Source organism: Salmo salar, chromosome ssa04, assembly GCF_905237065.1.
Source record: "Salmo salar chromosome ssa04, Ssal_v3.1, whole genome shotgun sequence".
Taxonomy (NCBI): Eukaryota; Metazoa; Chordata; class Actinopteri; order Salmoniformes; family Salmonidae; genus Salmo; species Salmo salar.
Window position 1 is genome coordinate 55,244,197 of NC_059445.1, and position 20,780 is coordinate 55,264,976.

General features: G+C 44.6%; 1 protein-coding gene across 9 annotated transcripts in view; it reads right to left on the bottom strand.

Moving 5' to 3' along the window:
• The window catches only part of LOC106603524 (autism susceptibility gene 2 protein), a 505,996-nt gene that overhangs the window by 129,125 nt on the left and 356,091 nt on the right, over positions 1–20,780 (bottom strand). For all 9 annotated transcript variants that reach the window (XM_045717118.1, XM_045717116.1, XM_014197335.2 and 6 more), the window contains one exon: positions 16,696–16,725. In XM_045717118.1, coding sequence (XP_045573074.1) covers positions 16,696–16,725 — 30 coding nt within the window. The remainder of the gene's footprint in view (positions 1–16,695; positions 16,726–20,780) is intronic.

Below are 20,780 nucleotides of genomic sequence, written 5' to 3' on the forward strand. Positions count from 1 at the left end.
AATCATTATGGAGGCACAACATGCTAACCATGTGATTTATTCCTTATTATATTGCTTTTTAAGGAACTGTCAACCGACCTCATGAATTCATTCATCTCCATAAAGCTTCTTCAGAACCACTTAGACTCTGTGTAATCCGGGTGAGACCTCTTATCACTTGATTTGCACACGCAGGGGCCTATCAATTCCTGTCCAGTATGTAGGGCATGCAGGGTAGCTAGCTAAGGGGAATGATCAGGCCGTAGGTGCTTTGAGACACGTCTGTGGGTACGCCATGACAGGAAACGGATAACAAACTGCGTCTCCACCAGATCAACACAGGTGTTACATTAGCAAGATATTCTAAATAAAATAGTTAGCTAAAGATTATTTAATTACAATACCAACCAAGACTGCAATAGGCAAAGGGAAATTTTCAATAACAATCCACTGAAGTGCTGCTGCTGTGTGCCACGGCCCAAGAGTCAAATCTCTTACTTAAAAGCAGTTAGCCGGTGCCTGGTTGGCTCTTGCACAGTTTAGTGGCCTAATAAAGGCAGACAATGGCTTGACTTAATAAGATCCAAAATGGCTCCCATTGGAGGAGGACAGCCAACTCATCAAGGTGGGGAATTTTATTTAGTTTCCCCTAGGCCGTCTATGTCTTCAACAGATAACTAGAGCCCAACATGTGACGCGCATTGATCCTCAGCGATTTGTTGACAATCAGGCCAGGGGTTGGACATGCTTCTCTGACCCCATCGCGTCGCCACGACGAGGCAGCAAAGCAGCAAAGCCACCTAATTATGTGGCTCTAACAAGCAAGCGTCGGTCGAGGCAGGAACAGGGACGTACAGGGAGGTGTAACAGTATTGCTTCCGTCCCTCTCCTTGCCCAAACCTGGGTTCGAACCATGGACCCTCTGAACACATCAACAACTGCCTCCCACAAAGCATTGTTACCTATCGCTCCAAAAGGGAAACTACTTATTTTATTAATTTTTTTACCCCTTTTTCTCTGAAATTTCATGGTATCCAATTGGTAGTTGCAGTCTTGTCTCATCGCTGCAACTCCCGTATGGACTCAGGAGAGGCGAAGGTCAAGAGCCGTGCGTCCTCCGAAATACAACCCAACCAAGCCGCACTGCTTCTTGACACAATGCCCACTTAACCCGGAAGCCAGACGCACCAATTTGCACCTGGCGACCGTTTCTACGGGCCAAACCCTCCCCTAACCCGGATGACACTGGGCCAATTGTGCGATGCCCCATGGGTCTCCCAGTCGCGGCCAGCTGCGACAGAGCCTGGACTCAAACCCAGAATCTCTAGTGGCACAGCTAGCACTGTAATGCAGTGCCTTAGACCACTGCACCACTCGGGAGGCCCGGAAACAACTACTTCAAGGTCTCAGAGCAAGTGATGTCACCAATTGCAATGCCACAGGCACTCACCGCCAACTAGACATTTCACACCGGTTCCAGAGGCAAAGACATACCCAGTTGGCGGCGGCGGGTGGTGGTGCAGGGGAGTTGTCAACAAATCAGCATGATAGAAATAGTTTAAAAATTAAGTTGTTTCTTTGGGAAGATATATAAAGTGACCTGTGCACTTGAACAACAGCATAAATACACCTATTTCAATTTTGCATGTAAAAACAGAAACACCACATCTGCACATGCTGCCACTGTTTTGATTACCAACTATTTAGAACGAGTAGCCAGCTCATGACAAGTGCAAAAAGTGGAAACAAATTATCTAACTGCTGATAGCTTGCACAATGTCACACAGCATGATGTGCTCGCCAGTTAACTTAGATGTGAAAATGTCACACGATCTAGCAAGTTACCGGTAGTTACCTTGCCGGTAGCTGGTGTCCACTAGCTAGCATCTGATGAACAGCAAGGGAAACAAAAAACAGTGTTGCGAACTGGGCACAGAGCCATGCTTTTTTTTTCTCCTACGAGGTCTGCAAGAAGGTTCTACCTAGTGTATCTGTCTGTCCTTTGACTGTTGATGAATGTGGATGTCCGGTTTATCAGGTCCAAGGCTCCCAATGACTGTCATGATAATGTATTTTCAAGTCCATTGCAATTTGCTCTTTGGCACCATCTGCTGAGTACCTGATAGAGCATATCTTCTGGGTGTTAATTTCAACATCCGAGGACGGTCCATTTAACATTGTGCTGTGAAAATCATATGATGAAATCCTGCAATCTCATTGGTGCAGTTCCCCCATTAGCAAGCAATGAGGGAGTTATATTAACACCCCAGTTGACGTAGGTTAAGCACATGGAGTAATGAGTAGGATTCTGGGTTTTCACACGCAAAAGTGTTTGCCTTTGATAAAAAGTCTTTATCTGTCTTCCCAATGAAAACTAGTTTGAAAATTAGAACATATACAGTTGAAGTCGGAAGTTTACATACACCTTAGCCAAATACATTTAAACTCAGTTTTTCACAATTCCTGACATTTAATCCTAGTATAAATTCCCTGTCTTAGGTCAGTTAGGACAACCACTTTATTTTAAGAATGTGAAATGTCAGAATAATAGTAGAGAGAATGATTTATTTCAGCTTTTATTTATTTCATCACATTCCCAGTGGGTCAGAAGTTTACATACACTCAATTAGTATTTGGTAGCATTGCCTTTAAATTGTTTAACTTGGGTCAAACAATTTGGGTAGCCTTCCACAAGCTTCCCACAATAAGTTGGGTGAATTTTGGCCCATTCCTCCTGACAGAGCTGGTGTAACTGAGTCAGGTTTGTAGGCCTCTTTGCTTGCCATCTATTTTGTGAAGTGCACCAGTCCCTCCTGCAGAAAGCACCCCCAAAACATGATGCTGCCAGCCCCGTGCTTCATGGTTGGGATGGTGTTCTTCGGCTTGCAAGCGTCTCCCTTTTTCCTCCAAACATAACGATGGTCATTATGGCCAAACAGTTCTATTTTTGTTTCATCAGACCAGAGGACATTTCTCCAAAAAGTACGATCTTTGTCCCCATGTGCAGTTGCAAACCATAGTCTGGCCTTTTTATGGCTGTTTTGGAGCGGTGGCTTCTTCCTTGCTGAGCGACCTTTCAGGTTATGTCGATATAGGACTCGTTTTGCTGTGGATATAGATACTTTTGTACCTGTTTCCTCCAGCATCTTCACAAGGTCCTTTGCTGTTGTTCTGGGATTGATTTACACTTTTCACACCAAAGTACGTTCATCTCTAGGAGACAGAACGCGTCTCCTTTCTGAGTGGTGTGACGGCTGCGTGGTCCCATGATGTTTATACTCACGTACTATTGTTTGTACAGATGAACGTGGTACCTTCAGGCGTTTGGAAATTGCTCCCAAGGATGAACCAGACTTGTGGAGGTCTACACATTTTTTCAGAGGTCTTGGCTGATTTCTTTTGACTTGTGGAGATCTACAATTTTTGATTGATTTTCCCATGGTGTCAAGCAAAGAGGCACTGAGTTTGAAGGTAGGCCTTGAAATACATCCACAAGTGCACCTCCAATTGACTCAAATGTTGTCTATTAGCCTATCAGAAGCTTCTAAAGCCATGACATAATTTTTCTGGAATTTTCCAAGCTGTTTAAAGGCACAGTCAACGTAGTGTATGTAAACTTCTGACCAACTGGAATAGTGATACAGTGAATTATAAGTGCAATAATCTGTCTGTAAACAATTGTTGGAAAAATTACTTGTGTGATGCACAAAATAGATGTCCTAACCGACTTGCCAAAACTATAGTTTGTTAACAAGAAATTTGTGTAGTGGTTGAAAAACGAGTTTTAATGACTCCAACCTAAGTGTATGTATACTTCCGACTTCAACTGTATTTTATGGAAAAGATATGCTGTATATTTCTGAACGATGCCTTGTTGACAACATGACTGAACGGTGCAGATTACTGTTCAATTTGAGAAGGGCGCTCCTCCCTCACCTGTCACACCCTGATCAGTTTCACCTGTCCTCGTTATTGTCTCCTCCCCTCCAGGTGTCGCTTGTTTTCCCCAGTGTATTTATCCCTGTGTTTCCTTTCTCTCTATGCCAGTTCGTCTTGTACGTTCCAAGTCAACCAGCCGTATTCACGAACGCCAGCCTTTGCTATTTTCTTTTTTCAAGTCCTCCCGGTTTTGACCCTTGCCTGTTCTGGACTCTGTACCCGCCTGCCTGACCATTCTGCCTGCCTTGACCACGAGCCTGTCTGCCACTCTGTACCTCCTGGTCTCTGATTTGCTTTTGACCTTTTGCATGTCGACGACTATTCTCTTGCCTACTCCTTTTGGATTATTAAACATTGTAAGACTCTAACCATCTGCCTCCTGTGTCTGCATCTGGGTCTCGCCTTGTGTCATGATATCACCGCTTTTGCCCGTTCACGTCACGGTCCCTAGCCCGGTGCACTTAATGGTACTCCCTCAGCGTAATAACTGGTAATGCAATCTAAGCACTGGGCGGCAGGCCGAGCACCCGGAGCGGCTGCTGGCAGAGTAGTAGGGAACTGAACAGCTTGTTTTTAACAATATCTTTTTTAAACAGTAAAATGTACACTTTTAAGGACCTTTGAAACCTAATCTATGAATTATATAAGATATATTTATTTGAAAAATGTAAAATAAGTGGGGCACTGCTCCTAACGCCCGAATGGTCAGGCCGCCACTGGATAGAGCCAATTTGTGTAGGTAAGGCGAGGTTGATCTTTAGAGGGATGAAGGGAGAGAAAAAAGGCAGTAAATTCTAAAGTGAGCACCTGCAGGAATCGTTGGCTTGACAAAAGGGCAATGAGTTGGCAGAGGTTTGTGTGCGAGTGACTGGCCGGTCGCCAGGGGGCTTCTGCGTAGGTGAGCGGGGCCTTGACTGACATCCTCCGCATACACAGAGAAAGTTTAACCTTGGAGTGTCTAAGAAATCACTCTCAGCAGGCAGGGAGAGAGAGGGCACGGAGAGGGATGGAGAGAGAGAGAGAGAGACAGACAGACAGACGGAGAGAGATGAAGATAGGCTCCATGGAAAGAGTCCTGCATAACAACAATAGTGTTTTTTCCTAAAGAACGGGTTTCCAGAGACTGGTTTGAACCCAAGGTCTGAGTACATGCATTTTTAAAGGCTGGTAACAGACAACGCTCTGTCATAAATATAGATGGGGATAAAGATGAGGATAGACACCTGAGAGGGCACGGCCCACGGCCTAGTCTTGATCCAACCAAATATATCTGGTCAACTGTACTGCAATACAAAGGGAAAAGGGTGCCATTTGGGATGCAATCAGATTCTCTTAGCTGCTCCCTATGTTTGTTGTTACAAGAGTCCTACTGTTTTATCAAGAGAAGTCGCACCACGAGCAGTCGCACCACGCTTCGCTCCACAGGTAATATTACACTTCACCCCATTACAACGGCTTGATTTGTTTGATCTGAGCAATTCTTCTTAGCTAGCTACATAGCCGTCTTTGTATCAAAGATAATTGTGTAGTTTAGAGTAATTGAGTAATTATCGAGGCTAGCTATCTTCGTCCTCCTAACGTAGTCAACACTGCTAGCTGCTAGCTAGCTAGTCATCACTGCTAGCTAGCCAACTTCTACCGACTAGCAGCACTGCAGAAACTATTACATTACAACGTAACGACTTGATTAGTGTGGTGTTAGTGTTAGTTAGCCAGCTACATAGTTGTCTTTGTAGTCTCTGTATCTAAGATAATTGTGTAGTTTGAGTTTGAGTATTATCGAGGTGAGCTAGCCAGCCGCGACGCGGCGCCAGACTTACTCAACACACCTAGTCATCATTAACCCACTGCCAGCTAGCCAACCGTTACCGACTAGCAGCGCTGTAGATACTAATACTTTACAACGGAACGATTTGACTAGTGCAGTGTTACCTAGCTAGCTACTTAGTTGTCTTTGTCATAGCTTGGTAATTGTTAGCTAGCCAGCCATCGAGGTTAGCTAGCCAGCTATTTCCGTCCCCCGCGACGCCATTTTTCCTAACCCAGCCAACTATTACCGACAAGCAGCATTGTAGAAACTAAATACACTACAAGGAACGTCTTGATTAGTGTTATGTTAGCTAGCTAGCTACAAAGTTGCTTTGTATCATGACAAGGTGTAGTACTGAAACTATCGAGGTTACCTAGCCAGCTACACGTTCAAAGTCAACAACGCAGCCACTGCTAGCTAGCCTACTCCACCAGCCAGCAGTACTGTATCATTTTAGTCAATAAGATTTTTGCAACGTAAGCTTAACTTCCTGAACATTCGAGACGTGTAGTCCACTTGTCACTCCAATCTCCTTTGCATTAGCGTAGCCTCTTCTGTAGCTTGTCTACTATGTGTCTGTCTATCCCTGTTCTCTCTCCTCTGCACAGGCCATACAAACGCTCCACACCGCGTGGCCGCTGCCACTCTAACCTGGTGGTCCCAGCGCGCACGACCCACGTGGAGTTCCAGGTCTCCGGCAGCCTCTGGAACTGCCGGTCTGCGGCCAACAAGGCTGTGTTCATCTCAGCCTATGCTACCCTCCAGTCCCTAGACTTCCTGGCGCTGACGGAAACATGGATTACCACAGATAACACTGCTACTCCTACTGCTCTCTCCTCGTCTGACTACGTGTTCTCGCAAACCCCTAGAACATCGAGCCAGCAGGGTGGTGGCACTGGAATCCTCATCTCTCCCAAGTGGACATTCTCTCTTTCTCCCCTGACCCATCTGTCTATCTCCTCATTTGAATTCCATGCTGTCACAGTTACCAGCCCTTTCAAGCTTAACATCCTTATCATTTATCGCCCTCCAGGTTCCCTTGGAGAGTTCATCAATGAGCTTGACGCCTTGATAAGTTCCTTTCCTGAGGATGGCTCACCTCTCACAGTTCTGGGTGACTTTAACCTCCCCACGTCTACCTTCGACTCATTCCTCTCTGCCTCCTTCTTTCCACTCCTCTCCTCTTTCGACCTCACCCTCTCACCTTCCCCCCCTACTCACAAGGCAGGCAATACGCTTGACCTCATCTTTACTTGATGCTGTTCTTCCACTAATCTCATTGCAACTCCCCTCCAAGTCTCCGACCACTACCTTGTATCCTTTTCCCTCTCGCTCTCATCCAACACTTCTCACTCTGCCCCTACTCGGATGGTATTGCGCCGTCCCAACCTTCGCTCTCTCTCTCCCGCTACTCTCTCCTCTTCCATCCTATCATCTCTTCCCTCTGCTCAAACCTTCTCCAACCTATCTCCTGATTCTGCCTCCTCAACCCTCCTCTCCTCCCTCTCTGCATCCTTTGATTTCCTCTGTCCCCTATCCTCCAGGCCGGCTCGGTCCTCCCCTCCTGCTCCGTGGCTCGACGACTCACTGCGAGCTCACAGAACAGGGCTCCGGGCAGCCGAGCGGAAATGGAGGAAAACTCGCCTCCCTGCGGACCTGGCATCCTTTCACTCCCTCCTCTCTACATTTTCCTCTTCTGTCTCTGCTGCTAAAGCCACTTTCTACCACTCTAAACTCCAAGCATCTGCCTCTAACCCTAGGAAGCTCTTTGCTACCTTCTCCTCCCTCCTGAATCCTCCTCCCCCTCCCCCCTCCTCCTCCCTCTCTGCGGATGACTTCGTCAACCATTTTGAAAAGAAGGTTGACGACATCCGATCCTCGTTTGCTAAGTCAAACGACACTGCTGGTCCTGCTCACACTGCCCTACCCTGTGCTTTGACCTCTTTCTCCCCTCTCTCTCCAGATGAAATCTTGCGTCTTGTGACGGCCGGCCGTCCAACAACCTGCCCACTTGACCCTATCCCCTCCTCTCTTCTCCAGACCATTTCCGGAGACCTTCTCCCCTACCTCACCTCGCTCATCAACTCATCCTTGACCGCTGGCTACGTCCCCTCCGTCTTCAAGAGAGCGAGAGTTGCACCCCTTCTGTTGAAAACCTACACTCGATCCCTCCGATGTCAACAACTACAGACCAGTATCCCTTCTTTCCTTTCTCTCCAAAACTCTTGAACGTGCCGTCCTTGGCCAGCTCTCTTGCTATCTCTCTCAGAATGACCTTCTTGATCCTAATCAGTCAGGCTTCAAGACTGGGCATTCAACTGAGACTGCTCTTCTCTGTGTCACGGAGGCTCTCCGCACTGCTAAAGCTAACTCTCTCTCCTCTGCTCTCATCCTTCTAGACCTATCTGCTGCCTTTGATACCGTGAACCATCAGATCCTCCTCTCCACCCTCTCCGAGCTGGGCATCTCCGGCGCCGTCTCCGCACCACGTGCTCTCACCACTGGTGTCCCCCAGGGCTCTTTTCTTGGCCCACTCCTATTCTCGCTATACACCAAGTCACTTGGCTCTGTCATATCCTCACATGGTCTCTCATATCACTGCTATGCAGATGACACACAATTAATCTTCTCCTTTCCCCCTTCTGACAACCAGGTGGCGAATCGCATCTCTGCATGTCTGGCAGACATATCAGTGTGGATGACGGATCACCACCTCAAGCTGAACCTCGGCAAGACGGAGCTGCTCTTCCTCCCGGGGAAGGACTGCCCGTTCCATGATCTCGCCATCACGGTTGACAACTCCCTTGTGTCCTCCTCCCAGAGTGCTAAGAGCCTTGGCGTGACCCTGGACAACACCCTGTCGTTCTCCACCAACATCAAGGCGGTGACCCGATCCTGTAGGTTCATGCTCTACAACATTCGCAGAGTACGACCCTGCCTCACACAGGAAGCGGCGCAGGTCCTAATCCAGGCACTTGTCATCTCCCGTCTGGATTATTGCAACTCGCTGTTGGCTGGGCTCCCTGCCTGTGCCATTAAACCCCTACAACTCATCCAGAACGCCGCAGCCCGTCTGGTGTTCAACCTTCCCAAGTTCTCTCACGCCACCCCGTTCCTCCGCTCTCTCCACTGGCTTCCAGTCGAAGCTCGCATCCGCTACAAGACCATGGTGCTTGCCTACGGAGCTGTGAGGGGAACGGCACCTCCGTACCTTCAGGCTCTGATCAGGCCCTACACCCAAACAAGGGCACTCCGTTCATCCACCTCTGGCCTGCTCGCCTCCCTACCTCTGAGGAAGCACAGTTCCCGCTCAGCCCAGTCAAAACTGTTCGCTGCTCTGGCACCCCAATGGTGGAACAAGCTCCCTCACGACGCCAGGACAGCGGAGTCAATCACCACCTTCCGGAGACACCTGAAACCCCACCTCTTCAAGGAATACCTGGGATAGGATAAAGTAATCCTTCTAACCCCCCCCTTAAAAGATTTAGATGCACTATTGTAAAGTGGTTGTTCCACTGGATATTATAAGGTGAATGCACCAATTTGTAAGTCGCTCTGGATAAGAGCGTCTGCTAAATGACTTAAATGTAAATGTAAATGTATGTCTGATCAATGCCACTGTAGGGGGTTATAATAGAAAGTTGTTCTCTAATTGGTTAATCATATTAATTATACAATTTGATTTGATTTAATAACATTTGTATCGGTGCTAATAAAATAAATAAGATCAGAACTGAGGACATATAGTAGACATTTACTGTAAATAGCCAAAACATTCATCCATGTAAAATAATTTGCAATAGAAAAGTCCTAACCAATATTTGTTTATGAAGGCTTATACTCAACATGGTATTGTGTGTACAGTAGCATTTGAGCTGTGGAAAAAATCTGCCACAATGTATACATCCATGTTCCATTTTTCTGGTCTTAGGGTTTTGTTTCCATAGCAAAGCCTTCCTGTATGCAGCAGATCTCATAAAATCGGTGATATATATCCATAATTTGCCAGGAATATTTTTCTTTTCCAGGTCAGGAAAGATGCAAATGGATTTTCTTTCCACAGGAGAGACTATCTCATTCAAATGGTGTATTCATGGTTTTGGTTGCTGATTGAATTATTTTCCATTGCCTGTTCTCCCTCTGCATTGGGAATTGAAACGTTGCCACTGAAACATTCACTACCGAGTGTTCTCCCTTCATTCAATTTCAAGGACTTGGCAACTTTGTCCCTATTCAACCGTGTACATTATTACCTTTTATTGTTGGGAATAAATGAATGGTGAGGTCAAAGGCTCTGGAGAGCTAACACTGGCCTTGTATAATATCACATAGCCAGGCTGCAGTCAACCTCTTGCAATGTTTCGACACCCAAACTGGACGTTCACAGCTATCAAAGGCACACGTGGATAATTTCATAGGTCTAGCAAAGAAATATAACCGATGCCCTTTTGGGTGTTAAAATAAATGTGTTTTCGACGTAGCATTCTAATGAAGAGAGGAGAGGAGAGACATGGTTGTTTGGTAATGGAATCTGAGGAATCAGCTTGGGCATTGCAAAATCACTATCAACAACAACACACAACAACAACGACACTTCCCGCCTATGGCTATCTTTGTCTCTAACCTTTCCAACGAGTGATCAGGGGTTGTCACTTTTATCACTATGTATTTACTAGGTCTGTAGTGTAAGTGCTTGGGGTGTATGGCATGGGTGCTGCTGCTGAGTGGACATTAGTGACATGTTGATAATTGTCCCCATCTAGATGTTGAGTGTTAGCACAGGGAGATGTGCTGTGACAGAATGACAGAATGAGGATATGCCCTCTGGGGGAGAAGACTAGTGACTAGGAACTAGCAACTGGGGACTCGGCCTGTGTCTAAAATGGCACCCTATTCCGTATATAGCGCACTACTTTTGGCCAGGGTGCACAAGGTCATTCAGTGACCAAAGGAGAGACAATGGCTAGAGATTCAAAACGGCTACCACCCCAGTGTTACACAGATCTGTGCAGGGTCATAGAAACATACCTGTGGAGGAGCTGCCCACAATATACTGGAATGCTAAGTGAACATAAAAATACCCTTACATGCTAGTGTTATATTAACTACTAAAATGGCCCAAATCCCTACAAGGAAAAAAAAATTGCAAAAAAAACAAACATTTTTACTGCTCTGATATTTAGCCTCATGTCATCACCATGCAACTAGTTAATAAAATAGACTACGCTGGTTGTGTTTAATTATCAACCTGTCAGTGGGAGAAGGGTAACACTCTCCTAAGGGCATGCTGACCTTCCCTCTCATGGCCCAATGCTCTGCTTTGTCATTATGTACAGCTGGGTGTGTGTCTGCCTGCTGGGACTGTGTGGAGAGAGGGAGCATGCTGACCTGGCTATTCGTCAACCAGCCAGCGTCAGTCCATCCCCATCCATCCATCTAACCCCCTCCCCTCTCCTCCCCTTTCCTCCCCTCGCCCCTGGCCTGCCGTCAGTGCAGCGCTCGGAAAAGGACTAGGGTCTTAATATTAATTGGAGCCGCGCTAATGAGCTCCGCCTGCTTGCCCACCTCTGGGACCTGGCTGATTACCAGACAGGGGTGCGACCATTTGTCAATGGCAAGAGGTGGCATTTACACTGCTGACCTTGCCTGGGAGGGACAAAAAAATTGTTTGCATTAACCGCTGTTTTCATTGTCTTCTCTGCCATGTCTGAGGACAATTTCTGTCCGTGAAAGTGAAGATTGGATGAAATAGGGATGGAAGGAGGGAGGAAGGAGGGACGAAGAGGTGTTGCTGTCTGAACGTTCTCTATCTGTCAGGGCTGTTTTTCTGATTCACCGTCTTAAGCGAAAATTGCTCAGAGGGACAAATGTCAAGACACAATCATTTTTATATTCCTCACATCCATGGTAACTCATTTCATAGCTTTTTGTTATTGAAAAAAAAGCCTGCTCTTTCCCTCTCCCTCGTTCCCTTTATCTTTTTCTCTGTGTTGCTTAGTGTGTTGTGGGTGTGTGTGTGGGTGTGTGTGTGGGCTAGGGAGCAGGCTGCTGTGGTCAGTCTCGGAGGGAGTGTGGATTTGTCCATAGTGGGATGGAGGGGACCTGTGTAGGTCTGTGACATTGGTTAACCTGGGCAGGGGCTGCTGGAACTCCAGGGTATCCATCACAGTGGCAGCTCTGAGCCCCCTCCTCCCTCCTGGTCCTGGGGAAAAGTCACAGAAGTTGCAGAGGGAGGAGAAAAATCTAGTAAAATGTAATGCACTCCGCAAAGCGGTCATGTCATACTTGGTTATGGAAAATAATCCCAGATGCCTGCAGTGCTAAAATGGAGCTATAATGTGCTCGCCTCCTAACCCGGCCTGACAGCCATGATGTACGACTACCATTACCGGAAAATATCACTTCAACTAACCCATGATCCGACTCCGCTAAGGGTCATATTATCCATGAGGAACAAATTACACTCCCACAAAGTAAATACAAATTTCCTACATGGACTGGGTACAAATATGGGAGAAGGGGGAGAGGGAGTGTGGGGGGGTACAAATTCGTTACCTATGACAACGCTCTGCGGAGTGACAAGGATGATAGAGTACATGACAAATCACGGGCTGACAGGGTACTCTAGAGCAATCAGCCTCAGCCTCGGCCTAGCGAGCACCCACTCAAGCCTGTAAACACTATACTCTTCCTTTGGAGGGGCAAAACACAATCTTTTAACAGTGACAAGTCGCTCTCTGCTTTTTATTACTCATCCAGCTCCCCAGCAGTAGGGGGGAAGGAGAGAAGATAAAATGTTTTTATATACAGCACCGTTTGTTCGTTGAATGATTGAGAAACTCAACACTTCTGCTGTAATTGCCTGAGGGCAAACACTGCAATACAATAAAAAAAGAGAAACAGCAAATATATTACCAGCTCAGATCTTTATTTGATGTCAAGGACAAACAGGTCCTCTCCATGGCGGCTCCACTAAAGCACCCACTTACAGCCTCCCCTTGCCTCCAATAAGAGCCAACTATGGCAAATTACACCACTTTTCCATGCCAGGTCATTAATAAGACACAAACCGCTTTCAAAATGGCATTTACTGCTTACTGGCCAAACGCTGATAGACTGATGGTGAATAAATACACACTTAGTGAAGGTGTGGTCTAGGTAAAGAGGCTCTGCGCCAGGTGGAATAAAAAGACTGTTGAATGATAAGAGAGAGGACTCGCCATCTTCATAAAAGGCCTAAGTAGTCTTCAGTCACTCAGGGCTGGGGGCTGACGCTCTAGTCTAGTAAAAAGCACTAGAACACCACCAGATATCTTTGCAAATAATTTGACTGGCAGTTTAAGGTGCCACTTACCAGCAAAACCACTTAAGCATTTAGCTAGTCTGGTCTGGATAGAGTGGCTGGTGCTCGTGACTATGTCATTTCCATGGAACAGTCATTTCCATCTTATAACTAATGCTTCAAAAGATTTCTCATGAAAAGCATTTTTTTTTAAATAAAAGCTATATATTTGAGGGAATTGAAGCTTACGCAACTATGCGCTGTGTCCACACGCCCAAGGAGCAGCACAGGATATTTTTCTTAAATCACTGAAAGATGTTCTGGGCACATAAACACGTGCACATTAAAGTTTAAGACTGAGCCCATTTTACATTCACTTTAGCCTCATCAGCCTTTAAACGCTCTCAGATGGTGAAAAACCTGTTGGCGTTAACTGCGCCATGAAACGGGGAATGTTATTGGATATTGGCGGGCCACATCAAAGGCACCTTTAGGCTATGGAATCCTTCCCCCTCTCTCTCTCTGCAACTCCTCTCCTATCCTCTACTCCTGCCTGTAATCCTGCTGTAATAATGGGACTCAAGCTGCTCCAAATGAACAGCCCAGTCCTACCTGTTAGCAATAATAAAAAGAACCACCTGATCCTGGATCAGATTCGAGCCCGGATCCCCGGGCTGCCTAGCCTGGGAAGTGAAAGAGAGCCGGAACACAATCAATGACTGACTAGCTTTTCCAGAATGGAACCTGGAATCGGGGCCAAGCACACTTTGCAGCCAGAGCCAGGATTGGAACATCCAGGCAGGCCAAAGCTTTGAGAAGAGACTCATTGGGATTAGCTTTTCCTCTCTCACTCGTATCCGATATACCAGGCTTCCCCAACTTGCGGAGCGAATTTGGTTTTATTTTGCCCCCCAAGTTTTCTGAGACAAAAATATATAATTTCAACAACAAAAAAATTGGGGGGTATTTTCATTGTAGGACGTAAAAGACTGTAAAAACACCAGGAGATCAGCTCCAAGTGATTTAAACTTAGGAAATCTGTTCCCGAGTATTCCCACACGTAATAGAGAGACACACATGATCGTATACGCTTGTAAGCAAGGTTTGAAATGATTATGTTTTAGTCAAACATTATATCTGTTTGGGCTTTTTGCGGTCAATTTGTAGTCTAGAAATGATTTTTAATTATGTTCCGGCCTCCCAACCATCCGCTCAAGAATAAGTCGACCCGCGGCTGAATCTAGTTGATGATCCCTGCCATATACCGACACCAATTCATCAACCACCGGCAGTCCCTGGACGGACCCCGGGTGCAGGCCCTGAGCTGAGATGGACCAGCCCACTCTGCCTGATGAAAGAGGACAGAACATATCATTCAAGAAAACTCTGGGCAACAATGAGATGGGCCATCAGTCACTATTACAGGGACAAAGAGACATGACAGTGCTATAGACAGTGTACCATCTCCTTCAGCCTAAGACCAGACAGAATCACAGACACTTCTTTAACATTCTAACAGTTACAGTAATCATGGTATAGTGATATTATCTATTAAAGTGACAGTAGGATGAGAACACCCTGTCCCTATCAATGTCTTAACTCTAAAAGGACTCTGCATGTGAGACACTGTCATAGAGAAGAAAGGGAATGACCGATAGATTGGGCTAATAATGGACAAGTGTGTGTGTATGTGTGTATCCATGCATGTGTGTGTGAGGACCCTGGTTTCTATCTGTCAGCCAACACACCATTATCATGTCATGTTAGAGGAATCCCAACCAACAGGTCACTTTGTAAAGAGCACCCAGGAGAACATCCATGTCTTCTGACAGCGTTGACTGGATGTATTAAAAGAACACACACACACACACACTCATCCACCACACTCACGTGCACACACACACACACACACACACACACACACACACACACACACACACATACACACACACAATAAGAGAGAGGCGAAAAGCTGGCTCTTATCAGAGCCCCTGCGGCTCCTGTCAGCACAGCAGAGGCCTCTCTACACCAGGCAGAACGGGATTTCTCCTGGGAACACTTTTTCCATTTCCTGATTCTGAAGAAAACGAAATAAGCCACGTTTGTCCTCATCTGAATACATTTGACCCTTTAAAACGACTGTGCCCCTCCCCCTTCCTCTCCACAGCCGTGTTCTAAAGTAGAACACATCCACAGAATTCAAATGATCCTGGTGGTGGCTGGAGAGAGGGAGCGAGAGAAAGAAAGAGAGCGAGGCTGATGCCTGGCAGGGACAGATAGTGACTGTGGTGACTACAGGGTAACGAGGCTGATGCCTGGCAGGGACAGATAGTGACTGTGGTGACTACAGGGTAACGAGGCTGATGCCTGGCAGGGACAGATAGTGACTGTGGTGACTACAGGGTAACGAGGATGATGCCTGGCAGGGACAGATAGTGACTGTGGTGACTACAGGGTAACGAGGCTGATGCCTGGCAGGGACAGATAGTGACTGTGGTGACTACAGGGTAACGAGGCTGATGCCTGGCAGGGACAGATAGTGACTGTGGTGACTACAGGGTAACGAGGCTGATGCCTGGCAGGGACAGATAGTGACTGTGGTGACTACAGGGTAACGAGGCTGATGCCTGGCAGGGACAGATAGTGACTGTGGTGACTACAGGGTAACGAGGATGATGCTGAGGAGCTTGAGCTTCAATTACTCCGTAACAGAGGAGAACCGTGGCAGTCAGAGCCCCCCTATTTACTCATTCACTCCTCTGTTATTTTAATACACAATTAATCAATGACAGAAAGGTACAGCGTGGCGCTCAGCTCTGTTCATCACCACTGTAACATGATCCGGGATGAATGAATAAAATCACTAAGGGAATTACAGGCTACGACGTGTTGCTGAAACAAAAGGAATTGTCACGGCTGCAGGGGTAATTTGAATTGACGGCACTGAGTAATGACTCAATTTACAGAAGCGACTAAACAAAACAACAAACGGTATTCTAAATCATCACACTTTTGCTGGATTTACAGTTGCAAGTTTACTGTTCCTGGGAAATATGGCTGCTCAGAAGGATCTGAGACTACTATCTGTGAATATGTTCAGACCACTGGCAAAGGTCCAACTTTGCAGCAGACAGACCAGTCTGAGCCACATGGTTTTGGACCAAGTTGCATTAAAATGCAGTCTGTTTAAGATAAGAGACTCCGATACAGTATGATGAGAGGCTAATAATACTTCGAATAATTCAAGAATATGAACTAAAGAATTACACTTTTTATACTATTATTTTACTATTATACTACAGGTGAAGACAGTGAAGCACATTGTTTATGTCTTGTAAACACAATGCTTCTGTGAGAAACGATTTGAGAAAATACTGTATAAACCCTAATGGAAACGCACACAGCCATAGCAGCTCCACTTAACTGTAATCTAAAGCCATAACAGTTCAATTTAGATTTCGCACATCATTTAGTCATTTATAATTAATGTGCAGCTAATTAGGCCTCTCTCACAGTTATTAACTAGATGTTTAATTCTAATTAAATAGAAATGTACACTTAAATAAAGTCTAATATTTGATCCTCATTGAAACCACATTGATGAAAGATACATGAAAAAGATCTGCATTGCAGGAAGAAAGGAATGTCTTGGTAGAGAAAGGTAAACACTAAGATGGAGTCTTACCTTGTCTTCCTGGTCGCTCTCACTGTCACACTGTAAGAGAACACAGAAACATGGTTAGAATAACTCGGCATATACCCTGTAATTGGCTCTCCTTTTTATTTGCTTTAATTTAAACGTGAGTGTACAGAATCTAATTTACCTCGTCACACGACACATTTTATCAGGTCTTTAATGGAGAACTGAGTACAGATGAGTATTTCCATCATATTCAAATCATATTTTATTGGTTGTGTACATATATTTACAGATGTTACGCAGGTGCAGTGAAATGCTTGTGCTTCTAGCTCCAACAGTGCAGTAATACCTAGTAACACAACAAAATAAACACAAATCCCCAAAATATAAAAATGTAAATTAAGAAATATCAGAATGAACAATGTCAGAGTCTGGAATATAAATATATACAGCGCCTTCAAAAAGTATCCATACACCTTGACTTCTTCCACATTTTATTGTGTTACAGCCTGAATTCCAAATGGAATAAAATAAATATATTCACAGATCTATACACATTACCCCATTAAAGACAAAGTGAAAACAAGTTTTTAGACATTTTTGGTAATTTATTGAGAAAGAAATACAGAAATATCTAATTTACGTAAGTATTCACACCACTCAGTCAATACTTTGTAGAAGCACCTTTGGCAGCCATTACAGCTGTCTTTTTGGGGATGTCTAAGAGCTTTACACACCTGGATTGTGCAATATTTGCCCATTATTCTTTTTACACTTCTTCAAGATCTTGATTGTTGATCAGTACTAGACAGTCATTTTCACGTCTTGCCATAGATTTCCAAGCCAATTCAGTAAAAACTGTAACTAGGCCACTCAGGAACATTCAATGTCATCTTGGTAAGCAACTCCAGTGTAGATGTTTTTATTTTTATTTTTTATTTAACCTTTATTTAACTAGGCAAGTCAGATAAGAACAAATTCTTATTTACAATGACATCCTAGGAACAGTGGGTAAACTGACTTGTTCAGGGGCAGAACGACAGATTTTTACCTTGTTGGCTCGGGGACTCAATCTAGCAACCTTTCGGTTACTGGCCCAATGCTCTAACCACTAGGCTACCTACCGCCCCAGATTTGGCCTTGTGTTTTAGATTATTGTCCTGCTGAAAGGTGAATTCATCCTGCTGAAAGGTGAAAGCAGACTGAACCAGGTTTTCTTCTAGGATTTTACCTGTGCTTATAGCTGTATTCCTTTTCTTTTTATCACAAAAAACTCCCTAGTCCTTGCAGATGACAAGCATATCCATAATATGATGCAGCCACCACCATGCTTGAAAATATGAAGAGTGGTACTCAGTGATGTGTTGTGTTGGATATGCCCCAAACATATCTGTATTCAGGACAAAAAAGTTAAATTCTTCCCCAATTCTTTTGCAGTATTACTTTAGTGCCTTGTCGCAAACAAGGTGCATGTTTTGGAATACTGTGCTTGAAATTCACGATTGAGGGACCTTACAGATAATTGTATGTGTGGGGTACAGAGATGGGGTAGTCAATCAAAAATCATGTTAACCACTATTCGTAACATGCAACTTCCATGCAATTTATTACACGATTTGTTAAGCACATTTTTACTCCTGAACTTATTTAGTCTTGCCATAACAAAGGGGTTGAATACTTATTGATTGAAGACATTTCAGCTTTTAATTTTGTATTAATAAAAAAAAAATTGACAAACAAAATTCCACTTTGACAGTATTGTGTGTTGATCAGTGACACAAAATCTCATTTAAATCCATTTTAAATTCAGGCTGTAACACAACAAAATTTAGAAAAAGTAAAAGGGTGAGAATACTTTCTGAAGGCACTGTACAGTTGAAGTCAGAAGTTTACATATCCTTAGGTTGGAGTCATTAAAACTCGTTTTTCAACCACTCCACAACTTTCTTGTTAACAAACTATAGTTTTGGCAAGTCGGTTAGGACATCTACTTTGTGCATGACACAAGTAATTTTTCCAACAATTGTTTACAGACAGATTATTGCACTTACAACTCACTGTATCACAATTCCAGTGGGGCCAGAAGTTTACATACACTAAGTTGACTGTGCCTTTAAACAGCTTGGACAATTCCAGAAAATGATGTCATGGCTTTAGAAGCTTCTGATAGGCTAATTGACATAATTTGAGTCAATTGGAGGTGTACCTGTGGATGTATTTCAAGGCCTACCTTCAAACTCAGTGCCTCTTTGTTTGACATCATGGGAAAATCAAAAGAAATCAGCCAAGACCTCCGTAAAAACATTGTAGACCTCCGCAAGTCTGGTTCATCCTTGGGAGCAATTTCCAAATGACTGAAGGTACCACGCTCATCTGTACAAACAATAGTATGGAAGTATAAACACCATGGGACCACGCAGCCATCATACCGCTCAGGAAGGAGATGGGTTCTGTCTCCTAGAGATGAACGTACTTTGGTGCGAAAAGTGCAAATCAATCCCAGAACAACAGCAAAGGACCTTGTGAAGATGCTGGGGGAAACAGGTACAAAAGTATCTATATCCACAGTAAAACGAGTCCTACATCGACATAACCTGAAAGGCCACTCAGCAAGGAAGAAGCCACTGCTCCAAAACCGCCATAAAAAAGCCAGACTACGGTTTGCAACTGCACATGGGGACGAAGATCGTACTTTTTGGAGAAATGTCCTCTGGTCTGATGAAACAAAAATAGAACTGTTCGGCCATAATGACCATCATTATGTTTGGAGGAAAAATGGGGAGGCTTGCAAAGAACACTATCCCAACCGTGAAGAACACTATCCCAACTGTGAAGCACGGGGGTGGCAGCATCATGTTGTGGGGTGCTTTGCTGCAGGAGGGACTGGTGCACTTCACAAAATAGATGGCATCATGAGGAACGACCATTACATGGATATATTGAAGCAACATCTCATGACATCAGTCAGGAAGTTAAAGCTTGGTCGCAAATGGGTCTTCCAAATGGACAATGACCCCAAGCATTCTTCCAAAGTTGTGGCAAAATGGCTTAAGGACAACAAAGTCAAGGTATTGGAGTGGCCATCACAAAGCCCTGACCTCAATCCCATAGAAAATTTGTGGGCAGAACTGAAAAAGCGTGTGTGAGCAAGGAGGGCTACAAACCTGATTCAGTTACATCAGATCTGTCAGGAGGAATGGGCCAAAATTCACCCAACTTATTGTGGGAAGCTTGTGGAAGGCTACCCAAAACGTTTGATCCAAGTTTAACAATTTAAAGGCAATGCTACCAAATACTAATTGAGTGTATGTAAACTTCTGACCCACAGGGAATGTGATGAAAGAAATAAAAGCTGAAATAAATCATTCTCTCTACTATTATTCTGACATTTCACATTCTTAAAATAAAGTGGTGATCCTAACTGACCTAAGACAGGGAATTTTTCCGAGGATTAAATGTCAGGAATTGTGAAAAACGGAGTTTAAATGTATTTGAATAAGGTGTATGTAAACTTCCGACTTCAACTGTATGTACAGTGTAAATATACAGTGCATTCAGAAAGTATTCAGACCCCTTGACTTTTTCCACATTTTGTTACATTACAGCCTTATTCTAAAATGGATTAAATAGTTTTTCCCCCTCATCAATCTTCACACAATACCCCATAATGACAAAGCAAAACAGGTTTTTAGAAATTGTAGCAAATTTATTACAAATTAAAACCGGAAATATCACATTTACATAAGTATTCAGACCCTTTAATCAGTACATTGTTGAAGCACATTTGGTAGCGATTACTGCCTCTTCTTGGGTATGATGCTACAAGCTTGGCACACCTGTATTTGGGGAGTTTCTCTCATTCTTCTCTGCAGATCCTCTCAAGCTCTGTCAGGTTGGATGGGGACAGTGTCACCAGCAAATCACCACCACACCATCAAACCTCCTCCTCCATGCTTCACGGTGGGAACCACACATGCGGAGATCATCCGTTCACCTACTCTGCGTCTCACAAAAACAAGGCGGTTAGATCCAAAAACGTCAAATTTGGACTTCCACTGGTCTAATGTCCATTGCTCGTGTTTCTTGGCCCAAGAAAGTATCTTCTTCTTATTGGTGTCCTTTAGTAGTGG